General features: G+C 33.8%; 1 protein-coding gene across 1 annotated transcript in view; it reads right to left on the bottom strand.

Annotated features, from left to right (window-relative positions):
* Positions 1 to 16,960, bottom strand: part of LOC115209864 (F-box/SPRY domain-containing protein 1-like) — a 45,148-nt gene that overhangs the window by 2,974 nt on the left and 25,214 nt on the right. Inside the window, exon 2 of the mRNA XM_029778441.2 lies at positions 2,864 to 2,939. Within this exon, the coding sequence (XP_029634301.1) occupies positions 2,864 to 2,939 (76 nt within the window). The remainder of the gene's footprint in view (positions 1 to 2,863; positions 2,940 to 16,960) is intronic.

Below are 16,960 nucleotides of genomic sequence, written 5' to 3'. Positions count from 1 at the left end.
TGGAAGAACACATACTGCTGGATTACTTTGAATTATACAATACCACTTGGTTGAAAGAGGTCTACAAATCTGGTGGTACACAGAAAATAAAAGAGAACTGCTATAACAGATTTATTGTTATCTCTACCCATCCCAATATTCTATGTTGATGCCCCCCCCCCCCACACCAATTTCATCAAACAGCACAGCTTGTATTTACAGGAACATTTTAATGATTAGCTATCATGTGTTTACAAGTTGATCAATATTTTCTACATTTCTCTACATTAGTTACCTTGGCCTATTAACAGCCTTGTTTCAAATAACAGCTACAAAATTCTCCAGATTTGCTTTCTAACTTAACTACCATCACCAGGATATCACAAACAACACCTGTTTTTCAGTCAACTATAAGCTTAAACATATTCTCTTCTTAGCCTAATGACCAGCTTTCTGGTTTCAGAGATTCTCAAGTGACATAATGTCTGATGTTTCACATCTCACTTATACTATTGGTTCATTTTGGCCAGGAATAGAGGAATATTTGTTTCATTTTGACATCTAACAAGTTATTTCCTCTGTGCAGTAATTCCATTTCATGCAGGAATTGAGATGGCTTACAATCCCTTAACTGTTCTGAAATAGGAAATTGGTATAACCTCTCATGGTCTGATGGGAAAGTGTGCTCTGAGTTTACTTCAGAATTCTGTTGCTTTCATTTAATAGTGGAATAATAAGACCATTCACTTCCTGCATTATTATATGTAAGACAACAACAATGATAACAAATTTTGAAATATAAGTAAAAAAAACCCTCAAATGTACACTATGCATGTAAATTATAAACAACAAACTAAAATATAGTTTAAAAGATATTGTCAAACTTTGTGGGTATTTCCATACAGGCAGTAAAAATGACCATTGCACCTGTAGCATTAAGTGATGCCTTACCTTGTATGTGCATACAAATACATATGTACATGCTTGAACGTTGTTGGATCTAGCTAGAGACTTGGCACATGGTTGACTGACTTGCTAGAAATAGTAGCCAAATCTTCCTTAAATTATACCATACTATCTTTAAAAGGAATTCCACATAGATCAATGTAATCCAAGATACCATTTTTCACAAAAAAAAAAAAAGGGAACAGTCATGGGTTAAATATCTTTGATAAGAACACATAATCTGTGAGTTTTCCAAGATTCCTCTACTAAAATACTAGTCAAATTAATTCTCATCAAGCCCTCTACAACAACATTTCAAAATAATATTAACTGAACTAACTTGTGCAATGGTTCTAATCCCTCTAGGTTAGTGTGGTACAGTGCAATAGGATGATAGAAGGAACAGGTGTGGTAGATCCTAGAAAAAATACAAAGATCGATCTATCGATTGGTCTGTCTGTCTGTCTTTCTATTTTACTTACACACACACACACACACACACACACACATATATATATATTGGATCATCCCATAAATAATGTGGTTTTTTTCAATTGCATGAACTAAAAGTAGGAGTGGGACAGAAAAAACTACCTGCTATGAAAGCAGGTAGTAATTTTACCTTATTCTTATTCTGAGTGCAAGTTTTGAAAAGTGCAGTTCAATTTTAACAGTTATTGTTTCAAAGCTATAATGGAAGTGACAAAGGAGCATATTCGGCATATTTTGCTTTATGAGTTCAATAAAGACAACAATGCAACGGAAAGTGTGAGGAATATTAATGCAGTTTATGGGAATGGGACAATAAGCATCAACAATGGTTCCAGAAATTCTGAGCTGGAAACTACAGCTAGAAGACAATCCTTGTCCTAGAAGATCTGTAGAACTTAAGAAGGACGTCCTACAAACCCTGGTGGAACAAAATCCCATTGTGACTGTTGAGGAACTAGCAGAAAAACTTGAATTTGGTCATTCAACCATTCAACAACACCTGTGTGCCATCAGAAAAGTAAGCAAATTGGGTTCTTTCTAAGTCTAATCGTGTGCAGAGATTGAATGTGTGCTCTTCTTTGCTGTCACATCTCACGAATGAACCTTTACAAGACAGAATAGTGATTGGTGACAAGAAATGGGTTCTCTATAAAAATGTCAAGTGCTGAAGACAGTGGGTAGGGAAAGGAGAAACACTGGCACCCGAAGCTAAAGAAGGTCTTCATCCACGTAAGGTTTTGTTATCTGTTAGGTGGGATATGAAAGGTTTAGTCCACTTTGAACTTTTAAACCCAAACCAAACAATAACAAAGGAGAACTACTGTGAGCAGCTTGAGCAGCTTAAGTTAGCACTAGAAGGAAAACGACCATCTTTGCTTTCAAAATGGAAGGTGTTCTTCCATTAGAATAATGCTTGGCCATATGCAGTGAAGATGACATTCCAAAGGCTGGAGCAGTTTGAATGGGAAACGATACCCCACCCACCATATTCACCAGACATTGCCCCATTTGATTACCATTTATTCTGCAGTCTTCAAAATCATTTGGATGGAAAAAATATGAATTCTGTAGATGAGGTCAGAACAGTACTGGAGGAGTATTTTTTTTCATGAACAAGTGAAGTCTACCAGATAGATGGAAGAGCATTGTAGAAAATGAAGGAGAGTATATTTTAGATTAAAAAACACCTATTGAAAAATAACAGAAGTATAAAAAAAACTGCATTCTTTATGGGATGACCCAATACATATATCTCAGATAGATATATATATATATACTGATGTATATATATACTTATATTTCTATATAAATATATATAAGATAGATATATATACTGATGAATATGGTTAAAACAGAGTTTTGCTATGAAATAAAATATGGTGAAAATGTACTGGTGTATTAATAGTGAATTTGTGTGCATGTATATATATATATGAAAATTTTTTACCTAGGAATTCATAATTTTTTTCAAAGGCTAATGTATTATCTTCACAGTCCAATATAACTCGTATTCTTTCGCCAACCTGGAAGAATAAAAGAAAATTAGACAAATTTAGAGTAATATATTAATAACTAAAAAATATAAACTGCTATTGTAAAAAAAAAATGCTGCAGATAAGATTTTAAAATGAGTGAATAATAATAATAATAATGATGATGATGATGATGATTGGAGTGTTAGGGCTAATTAAAAATGGCCTTGATAAGCAGCTCAACAAACTCCCTTGCAGTGTTAACGTGGGAGAACTTCAGAAAATAGTGTTGCTAGGTTCCGCACACATTTTATGCTGTGTACTCTCCATGAGATGAGGACCTGCTGTGACCCTAGGGTCAAGGGATGATCTTGGTTCAGCAGAAGACAACAGACCATATTTTATTAATAATAATAATAATAATAATAGCTCAGATACCAGGAAACCCCAAAATGACAAATTCAAAATTCTCTATCACTTTGCCACTTCTTTGAAGTAAGTGTGATACATACAACAGGTATGTACAAAAACAAAATGTTAGCATATTAATATTATTGATAATAATAATGGTTTCAAATTTTGGCACAAGACCAGCAAGCTTTGGGGAGGGAGTAAGTTGATTACATTGACACTAGTGCTCAGCTGATACTTATTTTAATGACACTAGAAGGATAAAAGCAAAGTCAACCTTGGCAGAATTTGAACTCAGAATGTAAAGATGGACAAAATGCTGCTAAGCATTTTTGCCAGGCATGTTAATGCTTCTGCCAGCTTGCTGCTTTAATAATAATAATAATAATAATAATAATAATAATAATAATAATAATCCTTTCTACTGGAGGCACAAGGCCTCAAATTTGGAGGGAGACTTAATTTATTGACCCTGAAAGGATGAAAGGCAAAGTTGATCTCAGCAGAATTTGAACTCAGAACGTAAAGATGCTGCTAAGCAATTTTCCTGGCATGCTAACAATCCTGCCAGATCACTGCTTTAATAATAATGATTATGTCAAAAAAGAAGTGAAGAAATTGTTGAAGTACAAAAACCTCAAAATTGAAGTGTTCAAAATGTGGGCGTGAGGGTAAAATAATACCAATAATAATTGGAGCATTGGGCATGATAAAAAAAAATCATATGAACAAAAATGTAGAAGCTATACCTGTTTCCTCAAAACTACACACTGTCCAGAAAATAACCCTACTAGGAACAGCCAACATTCTATGAAAGACACTATAAATCCAACAATACAACCTAAACAAAACAACCCACAAATATAAGACACACACTATACAGCATTTACCAAGTAAAATAAACTCCCACCAGCAAGCCAGAAAATCAAAGCAATATACACTCAACACATAACATAAGTAGTAACACAACAGAAGGCAGCAGCACAACTCAAGAGAAAAAAGCTGATTCAATACAGTACTGGGAAGAATTTGCACATTCCCAACAACAGAAAAGGACAGACAATGCTGCACACACCCCAGCAACATGGAGGTGTAGCAGGTGAAGCAGTAGAAATTTGCCTCAATCTACCAAATATTGAACAGTTATGTAATAATAATAATAATAATAATAAGTGATTCTAACACATGCACAAGGCCCAAAATTTGCAGATTTGCATCGAGATTTGAACTTGCTGGTGTTGACAAATCTTGGTGAGGTAGATTTTGTCTTTCGTCTGAGGTTGATAAAATAAAGTTCCAATCAAGTACTGGGGTTAAAAATCTTTTTTACCACAGCTATTATCCCAATTATTATTAGCATTGTATTTACAAGTATATCCTTATACATTATTTTGCTAATTTCTATTTCAAGATCTTTATACTTGCTCAGTTTTTGGTAGGTCTTGACAGATATGTTTATATCGATTGGGGCAGTCATATCAATGAGGAGGCATGATTTTTGTCTGAAGTCTTTCAATATGATGCCTGGCCTATTTGTATCTATCTCTCTGTCAGTTTGAATGGTGAAGTTCCAGAGGAGTGAGATGTGGTCATTTTCAAGCACTGGAGGTGGTTTGTATTCTCACCAGTTTTTATCATGGGGCAAGTCCAGGTTTTTGCAAATTACCCAGTGAATATATTGTGCAGCTCTATCATGCCTGTTTAGATACTCTGTAGGCACAAGAAGACTGCACTTGGAGACAACATGATCAATAGTTCCATTTTGTTGGGAAGCTGCCGTTCTTTAATATGTTGGCCTGGTAGTTCCTTGAGGGTAGGCATTGATCTTGGGCTGCTATGATAAACCCTTCTATTTCAGATTTTAAGCCATTAGCCATTGATGAGTAAGGGCTTTGTCAACATCGGCATTATTCGCTCTCTTTGGGTATTTGTCATTGAGAGGTTTTTCTTGCCATTTATCAGTCAGAATATCTAAGGCAGTAGTTTTAGCACAGGTTTTCATGTGCTTAGCTTTTCCTGCACTTGTTTCTCGTATGTCTAATTCCGGAATTTGTTGTATTTGGAATTCACTTAGATATTCCTTTGCCTGTTTTGTTACTGAGTATGATGTTTTCTTGTTTTCATGTTTTGAGACAAGTTTTAACATCCATTCCTCAGAGTTTTTCTGGTAGGCGTCTAGGCCAATTGTGGTAATCTTCATTGTTAATGCCAGTTGTAAAAGTCCATGGCCTCCTTCTTTTCTTGGCAGATAAATCCGTTCTATATCTGCCTTAGGGTGGTGCATTCTATGCATTGCCAACAGTTTTCGTATTTTTCTGTCAAGATTACATATTTCAGTAATTGACCAGTTAATGATATTGAAACTGTAAGTCAAGACTGGTATGGCTAAAGCATTGATCACTTCGATCCTGTTTCTTGCATTCAGCTCTGTCTCAAGTATGGCTCTCACCCTGCAATAACATTCTCTCTTGATCCTTTCCCTCATCACTGAATGCCTGATTCTGTCCCCTTCAAGTACCCCTAGGTATTTGTAGCTCTCTGCTGGTTCTAACACTTTTATGACATTCTGTTGGTCAAGGTTAATGTTAGATGTTTCTGTCATTTTCCTTTGATAAAGGTAGCTTTTGCACATTTATCGAGGTCAAATTGCATTCTGATGTCATCATTGAATTGTTTAACAATTGCTAGTAAGCCCTTGAGTTGTTGGTTATTTTTTGCAAAGAGCTTTAAATCATCCATGTAAATGAGATGATTTATATTTTTATCAAACATTTTATAACCGTATTATGCATCATTGAGCAATTTTGAGAAAGGTATTAAGGCTAAACAAAAGAGGAGTGGTGATAGTGAGTCACCATGGAAAATGCCACATGAAAGTTTTACATCTCCAGCATTTAGAGATTCATTGTCACTGTTCAAAGTCAGTGTGGTTCTCCATGATCTCATACATACAGACAAAAAGTTTTGCAGAGTAGGTGCTATTTTATGCATTTCCAGCATTCCTTAATCTATGTGGTAGGCTATCAAAAGCTTTTTTATAGTCTATCCAGGCTATTGACAAGTTTTATTATTATTATTATTATTATTATTATTCAGGTCACTGCCCAAATTCAATTCCTGGCAGTGACCTGAATAATAACAACAAATAATAATAATAATAATACTAACAACATTGAAAAATACCTTAGGCATGAGAACCCAGGTTCAAAATTTCCCCAAGACACCTGATGAAAGCTGGAGGGTATATCAGCCAAAACGTGTTAACAACAAACAAGATGGGGACAAATATTCGTCAAATGTAAATAATGTACATAATTCATCATCTCTTAAATATAGAACTGTATATCCTTGTACTTCGATAGGATCTCAACTTCCTTTCCTCCTTAGAGAATGATACTTGAGGAGTTCACTGTGATTCCTTTGGTACATATGTCCCAGAGTATTATAGCCTTCTCAAGGTCAATTATCAAACACAGTGCATACTTGTGAGATTTCATTTTTAAGTGCCTGCAGTCTTACCAATGGATATAACTACTCTGGCATGTCTGTGGATATATTCTGGTTTTAAGAAGAATGTGGTAGTCAGATGTTTCTGTATGTAGGTTGCATAGTATATAACTGATGTTGGTCTCTTGTTTAATTTTGGTTGTTACTCTTGATATTTAACCTGAGGTTAGCCCTGACTGTGTAGGCCTACTATAAAGGTATCTTTGATTATAACCAGAAGGTATCTTTGATTATAACCTTGCACTGTTAACTTATCTCCCTTCACATTCTAAGTTTAATTCCCACTGAGGTTGACTTTACCTTTCATCCTTCTCAATTCAATACAACTCTCATGGTTGATTCAATGGAATAAAAATTTTCATTCTAAAACGTGTCCTAGAAATTATTAAGCTAGAAATTATTAATTATTATTAATTATAGGTGCTGGTATGGTTTATGTAGTTGAGAAGTTTGCTTCCCAACTACATAGTTTCAGGTTCAGCCCCACTGCATGGCACCTTGGGTAAGTGTCTCCTACTATAACCCCAGGTGAACTGAAGCATTGAAAGTACAGGCGTGGCTGTGTGGTTAAGAAGTCTGCTTTCCAACCACATGGTTTGGGATTCGGTCCCTCAATGTGACACCTTGGTCAAGTGCCTTTTATTATTTAGTCTTGAGCCAACCAAAGTCTTGTGAGTGAATGTTTTGGAAAGGAGACTGAAAGAATCTCTTTTAATATATACATCATCATCATCAACATTATTTAACATCTGTCCACCATGCTGGCATAGGTTGGTTATTTTGACAGGAGATGGCAAGTCGGAGAGCAGCAATGAGCTCCATTGTCAGCTTTAGCATGGTTTCTATAACTGGAGGCCCCTCCTAATGCCAATCACTTTAAAGAGTGTACTAGATGCTTTTTATGTAGCACCAACACTGGTAGGACCACCAAATACCTTGTGAGACGAAGACCTTTTAATAGGGAGAGGGAGTAGAACCAAGGGAAGTGGCTTTGTGCCTGGTGAGCACAACAGAGGGATAGAGATAGGTGTCTTACTATAGAGGAGATACTTGGCTACCTTGTGTGTGTGTGCGTGCATTTCCTTGTCTTGATATCATGTGATTATTGTAAATGTACATCATTTGCAATAATCAATATTTTGCAAAAACATGTCTGGCTATGGGGAAATAATATTTTGCTTGGAGAGAGGTACAAATTGGCAACATGAAGGGTATCCAGCTATAGAAAAATTTGTCTTAATATACCCTATCCAACCCATGTCAGCATGGAAAAGTGGATGTTAAAACAATGACAATGATGATGGTATCATCTGATTTTATTTTTCTTCCTTCTGTGTTCTGGTTTCACATTTTAATGTAGGTAACTTTATCTTTAATCTTGTTAGAGTGAATAAAACTGCAAACAGGCATATCACCAGGTGACATGTAAAAAATGTGCTAATGTAAAAAATAAACAAAAACAAAACAAAAAGCAACCTTGTTATTGTTGCTTTTGTTGTTGTCATTGCAGTTCAGCTAACCTGTTTGATCAGAGGAGTGTCAAAATTCAACACAAACATGTCACTGTTGTCTATACTTTCCCAGTTCAATAATTGCAAGCAGTTGTTAGATCTGAAGTGGTTTGGGGGATTTAAAAAAAAAAAGAAAATTATTTTAGCTCAATAAATGTTGCTTTTTCTTTTTTCTTTTACCAAGGGCACATAAATCAATGTCTTTACATGGACCAATGTTAATTTTAATTAAGAAGATTATCCTATATAAAATATGTTATGTTTCTCCCCCCCCCCAAAAAAAACAAGGATTGTAAATTAATGCATGCCCATCAACTTGAAATACAAAAGAAACCCAAGTACATGAAAAATTTTACAATTGAATATACGGTTATTTAAACTTAAACCTGAATATCTAAATAATAATAATAATAATAATAATAATAATAATAATAATAATCTACTCTAGGTACAAGGCCCAACATTTTTGGGGAGGGGGCCAGTTGATTAGATCGACCCCAGTACACAATTGGTACTTAATTTATCAACTCTGAAAGGATGAAAGGCAAAGTCAATCTTGGCAGAATTTGAACTCAGAATGTAAAAGACAGACGAAATGCAGCTAAGCATTTTGCCTGGTGTGCTAAGGATTCTGCCAGCTCACTGCCTTACATAATAATAATAATAATAATAATAATAATAATAATAATAATAATAATAATAATAATCATTTTTACTATAGGCACAGGGACAGTAATTATGGGGGAAGGGGATAGTTGATTACATCTACCCCAGTGTTTCACTGGTACTTAATTTATCGACCTCGAAAGAATGAAAGACAAAGTTGACCTTGGCAGAATTTGAACCCAGAATGTAGCAACAGGCAAAATACCACTAAGTATTTCATCCAGCATACTAACGATTCTGCCAGCTCAGTGCCTTACATAATAATAATAATAATAATAATAATAATAATAACCTTGGCTTATTTCTAATGTAAGTTTGTAGCCAACTTTTAAATGTCAATGGATAAAACTGTGATTGAACTAATTTCTGCTTCAAAAAAATTGAAACAGATTGAAAATCAAAAGAATAAGATATTTCAGCACACACTATAAATGCTGGGGAGAAGGAAGTGGAGGTACTTGTGCCAGCAAGAAAATTTAGCAACTGATATAAATCTGAAAATATTCTGAAAGAGTATGTATGTAAAAAGGATTCTCTGCTTATAACAAAGACACGGGTTAACAGATGTTGAATTAAAAGGTTGGTGAAAATTGTAAATGAGGAATGTCTTTCATGATGTTATCTTTATCATTAACAATAAAAGCTATCTTATTGCTTGAATTAAAGCTTTAGTTAATGCTGTAAAAGCCTAAAGTAGGGTGGGGCAGGTGGAGTCATGCACAACAACTGATATTAGAATATACACCAGCCTTGAAGACAGTTGTTCATAGATTACAACCACAGAATAAATAAATACATAAATAAATGAAAATGATAATAATAAAAAAAACTGGATATTAATAGACAGTCTATTTCAGAAAATAGAAGCATTTATTTATACCAAATTCCTGTTTGAAAAATATCAAGTGGCACATGCAAAGAGTTGAAATTACCTATAATTAGTTTAAGCCTCTTAAAGAAAGTAAAAATTACTCCCTCATGAAAGAAAAAAAAAAATGAACCAAATCATTTAAGTGATAGTTAATTTGGTGTTAAAGATTATGATTAAAGAGGAATTAGGTACATGAGAATAACATCTGTCAAAATGATTTATAGAAAATATCACAAAAATTAATAAATAATACAGTTTATGGTAGCAAATAATCTAAGTTCATGCGACTTAAATTCAAAAAACACTATGAAAATAGTGAATGTACTTCAACTATTATATCAGTTGGAAAAACAAAAAGACAATAATCAATATAATTTATTTGATGATAAAATAAATAAAAGACTAGTTTAGAATTTCTGTAAATAAATTTTAAATCTTTTAACCTGAAAAAGAAAAGGAAGAGTAATATTTTGTTTGTAACCTTTACAGATCTGGGTGAGATCAATATGGTTGATATTATTCATCTTGAATTTCTGTAGGCTGATGTCTGCTGGGAAGGTGTGGGTGGATTAAATCAGTGGTTCTCAACTGGGGTCCATATGACTCTTGGGGGTCTACATAGGATTCTGTTGTTAAAATTATTCCCAATAAACCTGTTATACTTCTAGAATACACAAAATATTTTAACAATTTTTTTAATACAATTCTTAATAATATAAAAATATAAAATATAATAAGATTTTTCAAAACATCAAGTGACTATGAGGGTCCCTCTAAGTAAAACAGGAATCATAGGGTATCCATAAGTAAAAAACGGTTGAGAACCACTGGATTACACAAAGTGTTTAGAAGAGTTTAGGAATAAGATATTGAAGAGTTGAGATGATGTAAGTCAGGTACATCATCAGCTAAGTTTTTATGGGGTGATCCATATAAAATGCTTGTTAAAGGAATGGAAACAATTGCTGTATCAATGCAGAGGTAAATGGAAGATAGACTAGTGATAGTAGCATGTTGATAAGAGAAGGTCATTACAGAAATGAATGTTTCTCAACATTCACATGTAACTTTATGTATGTTTTATTTTGTTTTAAACCTAACAGCCTTGATCCTGAAAGAAAAAGAAAGGATAAAGCAATATTGTCAAGTGTTGAATAAAAGGATGCAAAAATGAATGCAGTATAATATTTGATGAAGAGTAACATATGTCTTTGGGGTCTGTAAAGCAAAATTTTAGGAAACACTAAATACAGTAGCTAGTAATTCAATATGATGTACCCAGTTCAAACTATGGACACACAAGAGATGGAGTGGAATCGCTGGAAGATTAACAGAGAAAGTAATCTTTGTGTGTGGCAGATGCACAGGAACAAGAACACTATGAACACACAGGAATTAGATTTTCTCAAATGATCAGAAAGATCCTTAGAAACAGTTATCTTGATGACCTAATTAGCAGTAGTGGAGGATATCCTGATAGAATACAAACCAGCTGGAGATAGTTTAGAGAGCTATTACCTTTGTTGGTAACAAAAGGGCTTTCTCTTAGGGTGAAAGGCAGATTGTATGATGCTTGTGTACAAACAACAATGCTTCATAGTAGTGAAACATGGGGCATAAATGCAGAGGACATGTAAAGCTAGCATGCTCTGCTGGATGTGCAATATCAAAGTGCATATATGACAAAATGCAAATGTGTTGAGACAAAAATAGAGTACAAGGATATACAATTGCAGTATACAAAAGAGAAGACTGAGCTAGTATGGTCATGTGATGTGTATGGACTAGAAAGAAATGAAGTGAGTATGCTCTGCTTGATGTGCAATGTCAGAGTACATGTATGACAAAATACAAATGGGTTGAAAGCAAAATAGAGCATAAGAAGTATCAGATATAGTATACAGGAGAGAAGACTGAGCTGGTATGGTCATGTGATGTGTATGGATGAGAACAGCTGCATAAAGAAGAGACAATCACTTAATATGGATGAAATTCATGGAAGAGAGGACCCAGGAAGATGTGGGACAAAGAAGTGAAGATCAAACTCAGGTTACTGAACCTCACAAAGGAGATGACAAAGGACCAAGATGAATGGTGATTCACCATGCTAAAGAATACTCATCCATCTTAGCAAAAATGAGATCCTAAAAACATATTGTCGGTGTCTGTACCCCTGCACTCAATCCATGCCTATGAAGCCTTCCAAGCAACTCAGAACAATCAGGATGAGAGAGAGAGAGAGAGAGAAGGTGGCGGAGTTGGGGTTACATCAGCTCTCAAATGATGGTATTCATTTCAGATGAATAGACTGGAGTAACATGAAGTCAAATGTTTTGCTTAAGGACACAAAGTCCAGGAATCAAACTCATGACCTTTGTGATCATGAGCCAACCATGAGCTAAATACTCCAGCCATTGTATGAAGTGCTCTTTATGTACATAGAATTTGTTAGGTATATATTGAATTTTATTATTAACAAAGTTGGTTTGATTAATTATAAACTAAATAAAAGCAAACAAATTGTTGAGTAAAGGTTGAATATACAGTAAAAGTGCATGAGGAATGAGTCTAAAGACAAAACAGTTCTGTAACAAGAAAATAGAAAGAAACACACAACAGAGGCAATTATGGAGTTAAACATATTAAAATGTCATAGTTACTATAGGATAGAATATGAGAATATTTCATTTTTATATTTGGTTTGCAATATTCTTGATATGAACTGATGTGTTGAAACAGATTTTGATATATCTTGGGAGGGTCATTATGCTAATAATAAATATATGGACCCCGTTACGTTCTGAGTTCAAATTCAGCCGAGGTCGACTTGGCCTTTCATCCTTTTGGGACCAATGAATTAAGTACTAGTTGCATACTGGGATCAGTCTAATCGACTGGCCCCCTCCACCAAAATTTCAGGCCTTGTGCCTGGAGTAGAAAATGATAAACATATGCACTGGTTTTATTTCATTTCTTTAATTATCTATTATTTATTAGTTAATCATTTAACAAATAAATTGTTAGATTGTTCGGTCAATTAATTATTCAGCTGGGTTTGTCAGCCTGGAATAGAGAGAGCATGTCATTGATGAAATTGCTAATGGCAACGAAAGGATTTTGACAAACCTGGCTGGGTGATTGACCAAATGATTAATCAAACAATCAATTACTTAACTGATTAAATTTTCACGAATTGACATAATAATAGTTTCAAATTTTGGCACAAGGCCAGCAAGTTCAAGGGAGGAGGATGAATTGATTACCTTGACCCCAGTGCTCGACTGATACTTAATGACCCTCTCAAAATACAATAATATTAGGCTTTCCAATCTGGTTTAATTAGTAACTCTCTTATATTATATATATATATATATATATATATATATATATATATAAAGAACTCCTCAGTATCATCACTTCAGAAAAATAGATATAAAACTGAACAGTAATTTTTATTGAAGGGCAAAAAGAGAAGTCTGGATTATGAAATAAAAAAATAATACTTTGTTAGATAGTTTTGAACTGTAAACATAATATGGCTGAAGAATAAACATATAATTGAAGATTCAAGATTAAGCTAATATGTTACAAGTTGGTATGAGCGAGAATAATGTTCTTTGAAAGGGCATCACCATAGAGAATGTTGTTTGAAATAGCCTCAGTTAAAGAATGAAGTAGTTTGACAGTCAATACACTTTAAGATGTATCCAAATGCAATGAAAATGTATTAACTGCAGTAGTAGAACAAGATGAGAGTTAATAACCTGAAAAGTAACTAGTTACCTAAAACTGCTAATTTATTAAAACCATGATTTAAGATGGAACCTGTTGTGGTTTCAAAAAAAAAAAAATGATGATGATAATTGAAATGTAGGAAAAAGTGTGAGAAATATATTTAGTCTCAGAGAATTTGAACATGAATTCATAGTTTAAGAATATAATCTTGAATATTTAATAGTAAACCTGACAGATTTGTAACATCACTTATCATATTTGACTAGATTTCAGATTATTCAATGATGTACAACAGGTATGTAACAAAGATAAAAACAAAACAAAACAAAAAAAGAGAACAAAGCTGGTTTACATTGTCAGAGAAATGAAACCTGAGAATTAAACATATAATTAGTATGCAGAGGTATACAGCTATTGTAAGACATGTTGACATTTGTTGGTAAATTTGGTCTGAATTTACTGTTGGTTTTTCTTTTGTCAGACGCAAGGAAAAGAATTTTCAGATCTGGAACACTTCAAAATAGCTCTTTCTTATGTCAATGATCTAAAAGCTAAGCTATTAACTTATGATAAGAATAACTAGAGGGAAGTGGATTAGCAGAATCATTAGTGCATTGGATAAGACTGCTTTGTGGTATTTTGTTACAGCCCGTTACATTCTAAGTTCAAATCAACTTTGTCTTTCATTCTTCATGGATCATAAGCACCTGTAAATTACTGGGGTTGATGTAGTTGAGGATATTTACTTCCCAGATTTAAAGCTTTGTGCTTATGCAAAAAGTTATTATTTCAACAACTTTGCATTTCTCAACTCCATATGGATCCCTCATAAGCATCAGTGAAAATCATACTGTACAAATGTATTTAAATTTACCATATTTTGTTATCAAAATATCAATACCCTTTAGAAATAGATACATGATTTCCTTTCAATATTTAAAGTAATTAAATGGTTTTGAAATTACAGTTGCAAATATAGCTACATTGGCAAGGCATGTTGGCATGGTTAAAAAGCTCACTTTGCAACCGCATGGTTTTAGGTTCAATCCCACAGTGCTATACCTTGGGCAAGTGTCTTCTACTACAGCCCCAAGCCAACCAATGACTTGGTAGATGGAAACTGTATGGAAGCCCATTACATATCTCTGTTTGCATGTCTTTGTGTTTGACCCCCACCTCCACTGAATATATATATGAATATATATATAGATATATATTTATGTGTGTGTATGTGTGTATATATATATATATATATATATAAAGGGAAAGTTTAAGAAAATAAACAAAAGACGAAGGCAGGTGGTGTACAAACAAACAAATGTATTAGTATAGCGCTCAGGAATAGAAAAAGTCTTTTACGTTTCGAGCCTACGCTCTTCGACAGAAAGATACACAGAAAAAAAACAAGGAGAAAAAAAATGTGTGTAGTAGCTAACGATCTATCATGGCATCTGACATCGGACAGAATGGTCAGCTGCGAGAGGGACAGTAGAGGAGATAACATATACATATATATATATATGGATATATATATGTGTGTGTATATATATATATTTTTAGGCCTCTATGTCTTTCATAATCCCTACCTTGAATAGTCATCTATATAAGTCTAATTAGCTAGGAACCACCTTTAACACTTACACACAAATAGTCACCCCGCAAACTCACTCGCCCTCCACATTCCATAATAATTTACTTTGCACCTACATAGGGCCCTGTCTAGCACTAAGAACTTCCTAAACTCTAGTAATAATATAACTCTTAGCCATAATACAATTCTAAACCACCCTACCTAGTCTAATAAAAATTGGTAGGAGTTAGCTCCCTTCTCACCCTAAGTAACCCCCTTCACTTACACCGCCAGTGACTAAACCCACTGTGGACTAAAAACAAATTTAATACACGTGCGAAAAATGTGCTTAGTTAAACTCGGAACCCAACACCAAAATAATATTCACCCCGCTCTAATTGCCCAATGAAACTAACCAGTCTATTAAATGAAACCTCTCCCCAGTGAAATTACCAGCACAAGAACAAAATTTAATGTAATACTTACTATATATCTAACAATATATCTAAATAAAAACACAAAATATCCATTTTAAGATATATTGTTGAATTTTGTTTGATTTTTTTATTGAAAAATTACATATTTTTATATATATTTATATTTTCTCATAGGATAATATACATACATTTATTTAATTATTTTATTGTTTTTATCTTGGACCTGATGAGTGACTATATTTAAATTGAATTGATTTTACTGTTATCAGTTTGAAAATATAGCCATGAAACACGTGTAGTCTATTTACTAATTATATACTATTTATTTATTATTTCATACTTTATTTAGTTCTAGGTAAATGTTTTATCATAGCTTTAATTTTTTTCTATATGGTATGATTTAATTATATTATTGTTGAATTGCTACATAGTGGTTCTTTTCTAATTTATATACATATATTATATATTGTGAAATTTGATCTAGTATTACTAAATTGAATTTTTCCCTGTAAGTTTGGAATCATATCCCCTAATATTATTATTATGAATATATATATATAATAATATAAATAATATATATATATATGGACATATATATGAATATATATATATGGATGCCACTGTACATAAGAACAAAATCCCCAGGGAGAGGAAATTTCTTATGAGACGGTGTACAAAAGTTTCAAATCGCCTAAACAAACAAACTGAAAGCAATGAAAAGTCCTGCCTGAAAATACAACTGCTGGAAATTGAAAAAAATCTGCAACTCTCCCATGAAAAAGAAAGAGCAGACAAAGGAGCCCGGGCTATAGACAATATAAAATGTAATCCCAGAGCTTTCTACAAGTTTGCCAAAGAAACAGCTTCAGTGCACTGCAGAATAGGGCCACTCCTCGAAAAAGATGGTACACTTATAGGAAACCCAATGAGGATAAGTGAAATACTAAATGAGCAATTCAAAAGTATTTTCACTCCACTCCTAGGACACTTTCAAGTCAACAATCCAACTGACGTTTTTACCACTGCAGATATAAAAACAGAGGCAATGATGATCAATTACATCAATATAAAGGAAGACAATGTAATAAGGGCTATAGATGAAATGAACCCAAACCCAGCTACTGGCCCTGATGGATTCCCAGCAATCCTTCTAAAAGTATGTAAGCGAGTCCTAGCAAGACCACTGCAGAAGAAGATGACTTGCTGTCTGACACCCAACATGGTTTCTGGCCAGGAAGAAGCTGCTTGACTCAGCTCTTACAACACTGTGATTGGGTGCTGAAACACTCAATGTGGAAGTGATATATCTCGACTTTGCAAAGGCCTTTGATAAAGTCGATCATGGAATGATATGTCACAAACTG

This window comes from Octopus sinensis, linkage group LG3 (assembly GCF_006345805.1).
Source record: "Octopus sinensis linkage group LG3, ASM634580v1, whole genome shotgun sequence".
Lineage (NCBI taxonomy): Eukaryota > Metazoa > Mollusca > Cephalopoda > Octopoda > Octopodidae > Octopus > Octopus sinensis.
The sequence above is the reverse complement of the archived record's forward strand: the minus strand, read 5'-3'. Positions and strand labels throughout refer to the sequence as shown.